General features: G+C 31.6%; 1 protein-coding gene across 1 annotated transcript; it reads left to right on the forward strand.

The window, feature by feature from the left end:
• Positions 1–5,019: 5,019 nt before the first annotated feature.
• Positions 5,020–5,529, forward strand: LOC138905572 (uncharacterized). Its single transcript, XM_070194093.1, has one exon. It carries the CDS (start codon positions 5,020–5,022, stop codon positions 5,527–5,529), a length of 510 nt encoding a protein of 169 aa, XP_070050194.1.
• Positions 5,530–6,130: the final 601 nt, after the last annotated feature.

Genomic DNA, 6,130 nt, shown 5'->3' on the forward strand with positions numbered 1-6,130 from the left:
AAGCAATAATTGAATGAGAAGGGAAGATAAAAAAAAAAAAAAAAAAGATAATTATAAATGCTGTGTCACATCACCAAGCTAATTCCAAATTTTAGATTTGTAGATAGATAGATATATAGATAGATGATTTGTTGACTAGGCCCATAGACTTTAGAAACTTACCAGTATGTAAGTCCATAATATAGGCTGGTTTCTGGTTAGCCTAGTCGAGACCTGCGGCATAAGAAGCGGCTTGGTTTGCTTGAATTATTCTCAGTGCTTGATTAGCAGAGAGCATGAACCGTATATTTCAATTTCCAATTTCCAAGTTTGATCTGGTAAAAAAAAAACTTTGATCTCGGACAAATTTTACAAGTCAAATTATTTTTAATTAAAATAAATATAACATAAGAAAATTATTATTTACCTTTATTTAAATATTAAAGTTCCATATTATCTTTGCTGTTTTCCCGTCGTTATGGAATTTACAAAGACTTTCTTGTCCAACTGTCTCGTTTGCTTTTCTTCCATTTAGAAATGTATTTTAAGATTTTCTGAAATTTTCAAACATACATGAGGCAAAGCTTTGGAGATAAATAAGTGGAATCAAAAAAATTAGAAAAGCGAGGTCGAATCCTGAGAGTTAATAATATATTTTCTTGAAATTGGTTTGTATTGGTATGGTGTTCTTTTCAGATATATTATAATTGTGTTTGAATGGAGGTTTTCTAGCTTATTATTACCCTTACACAGCAAGATAAGTGTATTTTACAGGGACGAGTACAATTAATTTGTTCTGATCTTTAAGTGCATAATTTTGTAAAAGTTTATGTTAATGTTAGAAAAAATAATTCGGGGAAACAGAAATAAACAAACTTTGATAGAGTAGTATCGTGTCCTTAATTAAAGAATTTAAGCCTCCCACTTTGACGCTATTGGAATTGTGGCAAAATTTCTACTGGATTTTACAAGCCAAATAACATTTAAGTTACAACAATGAAATTACATTTTTGATCAAGAACGAGAATCATCAAATCATTCATTATACTATATTATAAATATGAAGCCCTAAATCAAAGAATGAATTACAGACTATTAACCATTTCGTCCTTGAGCCAAAAAAATAACCTCTCACTAAATGATTGTTCTTCATTACATCTATATCTATATATATCTATATATATATATATATATATATATATATATATATATATATATATATATATATATATATATATAAAAGTGGGCAATGGAAAAGTGAGGTGGTAATTATTATCTACCCGTAGTTATTATCGTACGTAGGTTGTAAGCCTGTAACATTTATGTAAAAAATTTCTATCTTGCCGGAGTTATTGTAGGTTATAACAGTCGTATAATTTTCATTTTACAAGTCTTTTGACATTTCAGCTTTGATAGTCTATTTCATTCATCTTAACGGTTATAAAATTTTGCATAGCCTTTGATATTTGTCATTACGCTTTATAAAAGTGCACAATAATTATTTTATCACATTATCCTATTTCTTTTGTTTCTGTCAGAAATTTCCTTTTCCCAAAAATATCATTGGTCTTTTTTCTAGGCTTACTTAACTCCGCGTTATCTGCAACAGATCACATGTATATCTGCTTCTTTGCCTATTAGGCAACTTCATTTTCTACTTGCTGTCATATGTGTAAGGAGTTCATTACAATAATCTATATCTATCTATATATATTAATAAAGTTGGGCTTTAAGAAGGAGACGTGGCATCCTTCTATATCCAGCAACTGTATTTATTTTTTATCTCTTTTTCTGGTAATTTTATCTTTTTCCTTCACATTCAATAAATAAATAAAAAACCGTTGCCTGAAACGTTTTTTAGGTCATTTACTGGAGAGTCCAACCGTTTCTTGGAATCAATTGTTGTCAATATTTTAGCGGATGTTCCTAAAGAACGTACTGTTGTAATAACTTATTGTAGTCAATCGATTAGAACTTCTCACTTCTCATTCTGTAGTGCAGAGTATCATCAAATCTGTATATATAAAGAAATAACACCACCAGTACTTTGGAAAAAAGGAGAGTGACAAGGTTCATGGTTTCTCCAAGCAACATCGATAGCTTATATGCAGCCTCTTAACCAATTCAAGGTAATTCTTGCTTTAGTATTGACTGTTTTTGCTTTGCTACTTTTACTATCCTTCAAAGCTTATATTTGTCTCACCTTGCAAGGTTTCTTTAATTACTACTAAAAAAATATGCCTATGGCAACGGTTCAAAACAGTTGCAATAGCCCTATTGCATTTGAGAGCGTTCCATCAGATGCCGTGCCAGTTGCTCTATTGCAACGGTTTCCTGCTACGGTTGTTTACCGTTGCCATAGGACCACCTATTGTAACGGTTCCCAAAGTACCTATCTATTGTGACGGTTATTTTGTCAAATGGAGCGGTTCAAAATTGTCGCGATACACTTTATACAAGGATTTGTTGGGTGTATTGCAACGGTTATTAGGAGCAACTGCAACGATTATTAGCATCTATTGCAACAGTTATTAAGAGTTGTTGCAACAGTTAACAGAAGCTATTCCAACGATTTTTTGATGCTATTGGAATGCTTTGGTGGTCCATTACACTAATAATACTATTATAATAAAATTACACTGAAATTTATATAAATCGCAAAAAGAAACTGCTCATTAATAAAATTATAAATCAAATATATCCAATTATATATAAAAATATAATATACAATAATCAGGGGCGGACATACAGTATTATGTATGGATTCCCGGGAACCCAATAACTTTTGTGTAGATCATATATTTGTATTAAGAAATCTATTAAATATATAACAATAATTATATGGGAACCCAGTTCCAAAATGCATTTATGGTCCAATGGTAAATCTTGGAACCCAGATGTTGTCCGCTTCCCTTCTTGCTGATGCAAGTTCGAGTCCCCATAAGTCCTTTTTATTAAACAGACAAAAACCAAAAATTTTGAGCAGTACTTCCACTAAGGGAAAACATCAAACAGACAAATATTGCTTCCTTTCTGTCAAGTTAGTACAACTTCCACTTTAGTATATTTTTTTAATAATAATAGATGACTAAAGTGAATCTAAAAAGAAACAACCACATCAAAATGTCCCCAAAACAAAAAAAGAGTTAGGGTTTCGTTCTTCTTCAATCTTGCAAGCCACTGGTTCTTCGACCTTCGTTCTTCTTCAATTTTGACTTTTCTTCTGTTGCCTATCAAAGACAAGTAGTGGTCCATTGTAGGTCCTCTCCTTCCTTCATCTTTTTTTTTTTATAACTATTTTCCTCTTATATTATATTATATAAAATAATATTTCTTAACTATTTTCCTCTTATATTCATCTGTAATATTTAATTTGTGTCTTATGATTTGTAGGGCATTTTAGTGAGACTCGATATGATCAAAAGATTTTTCAAGCCGCAAACCTCTTCAGGTTCTACTTCTAGTTCTCCTTCGCTAAGCTCTCCTTCCTGTCCAGTGATTAATGATAATGTCAATTCTTCCCAACCATCACACAAAGATATTATATTGGATCAGAATCTTCTTAAACCTGATCCTGGTGAAAGAAAATAAATTTCAGAATTTTCTCCTAATCTGCGTGACCGAGTGAGAAGACATTACATTCAAAAAGGGCCTTGTCGGCCTCGCAATTTTATTTTTCCAAAAATAAATTTTGGTGAAAAATTGCGTCATTTTAATCCGGAATGGTTTAATACTTCATATTCTGGATGGTTAGAATACAGTATTAGAGAAGATGCAGCATTTTGCTTATGTTGTTATTTGTTTAAAAATGAGATAGGAGGTTATGAGAAAAAAGTAAGTGATTCTTTTACAAAAGTTGGTTTTAAGGCTTGGAATAAAGGTATAGAGAGGTTTAACGTACATGTGGGTGAAGTGAATAGTGTTCATAATCAGTGTTTCAAGATGATGCTAGATTTATCGAATCAAGCACAATCTATTTTAATATCTTTTGATAAGCAATCCGAGAAAATTAAAAGTGAGTATCGAGTTCACCTGAATACCTCAATTGATGTTGCAAAGTATCTTTTGTAAGAAGGAATGTCTTTTCGTGGTCACGATGAACGTGAAACTTCTACAAGAAGAGGCAACTTCTTGGATCTCTTAAAGTGGTATGCAAATAAGAAGGATGATGTAAAGAAAGTTGTGTTAGAAAATGCTCCAAAAATGACATTATGATTTGTCCAAATATACAAAAAGATATTATGAGTTCTTGTGCGAAAGAAACATTGAAAACAATTGTTGAAGACTTGAACGGGGATTACTTTGGGATATTGGTTAATGAGTCTAAGGATGTCTCTCATAAGGAACAAATGATGCTTATTTTACGTTATGTCAACAAAGAGGGTAAAGTTATTGAGCGATTCTTTAGCATTGTTCATGTTAAAGATACATCTGCAAAGTCATTAAAAGAAGCAATTTATTCTTTGCTTTTGGAACATTCATTGAGTAAATCTCAAATACGGGGACAAGGTTATGATGGAGCTAGTAACATGCAGGGATAAATTAATGGTCTTAAAACTTTGATTATGAATGATACTCCTTCAGCATATTGCATATATTATTTTGCTCATCAATTGCAATTGACTCTTGTAGCTGTTGCAAAAAATTATTATGAGACCGAACAATTTTTTGATATTCTTGCAAATGTTTTAAATATTGTTGGGGTTCTTTTAAGCGTAGGGAGATGCTTTGAGATGATCAAGCAGATAAATTAGAGGAACTACTAGTGGTTGGTGAAGTTCATACAAGAAGTGGTTTAAATCAAGAACTTGGACTTCAAAGGGGAGATGATACTCGGTGGGTTCTCATTTTAATACAGTGCATAATTTTATTAGTTTATTCTCGCCAATTATTCATGTACTTGGAGTTCTTGCAATTGACGGTTCAAATTATCATGAGAGATCAATGGAAAAAAGTCTAGTGGATGACATAAGATCCTATGACTTTGTGTATATGTTACATTTAATGTTGAAAGTATTGAAACTTACATATGATTTAAATATGGCTTTGCAAAAAAAAGATCAAGATATTGTAAGTGCAATGAAGCTTGTTGGTTTCGCAAAGAGACAATTGCAAGATATGAGAGATTCTAGATGGAATTCTTTGATAAGAGACGTCTCTTTATTTTGTGTCAAGCATGGTATTGTGATCCCCGAAATGGATATGAATTATGTTCGTGGAAAGTCAAAGCATAAGAAATCAAGTGTTACATATTCTTATCATTTGCGTGTAGAGATTTTCTATGCTATTATTGATTTGCAACTTTCGGAGCTTAACAATCGTTTCAATAAAGTGAATACTGATCTACTTCTTGGTATGGCTAGTTTGAGTCCAGATAATTCTTTTGCAAATTATGATAAAGACAAAATTATAAAACTTGCTACACACAACCCGAATGAGTTCACTGATTCTATGCTTGAGGATCTTAGTTTTGAACTAGACATCTATATTGACTCTGTGCAAGAGGCGGGCAATGAATTCTCTAACTTGAAAAGACTTGGAGATCTTTAAAAGACATTGGTTAAAACAAATTTTCACATGACTTGGAGACTTGTTTATTTGCTTGTGAAATTAAGTCTGATATTGCCTGTCGCTACTGCAACGGTAGAAAGAGTTTTTTCTTCGATAAAGTACGTTAAAAATGTCTTGCGATGCAGAATTGGTGATGAATTTTTTAATGATTGTTTAGTTTGTTATAAAGAGGATGAAGTATTTGAAAGTGTACCGAATGATGCGATCATTGATCGTTTTCAAAACATGACAAGTCGTCGAGTAAAATTGTAATGATAATGTTTATATTCATATGTTGCCTTTAAGTGTTTTGTTATTTTCTAAATATATGTTGGATATTGATACTCGTTCCTTAATTCGGTTATTGTAATATATTGACTTAAAATTACGGTAGGAATCCATACACTTCAATTTCTAGATCCGCCTCTGACAATAATATTTGACAACTCCATGATATACAATATGCAAAAGTTCTAAAACAAAGCATTTCTAGAACATCTAAAAGTCTAACAACGATCAACCAATAGGTTGTATCACTTAAGATTTAAATACTTTTTTTAAGAAATAAAAATCAATAGACTGATCTTTGCAAATACTCAAA

This window comes from Nicotiana tomentosiformis, chromosome 2, assembly GCF_000390325.3.
Source record: "Nicotiana tomentosiformis chromosome 2, ASM39032v3, whole genome shotgun sequence".
NCBI lineage: Eukaryota > Viridiplantae > Streptophyta > Magnoliopsida > Solanales > Solanaceae > Nicotiana > Nicotiana tomentosiformis.

Bases quoted from the DNA above. Each gene is read 5' to 3' on its own strand.
- LOC138905572 (XM_070194093.1), top strand. From the start codon at position 5,020: ATGGCTTTGCAAAAAAAAGATCAAGATATTGTAAGTGCAATGAAGCTT.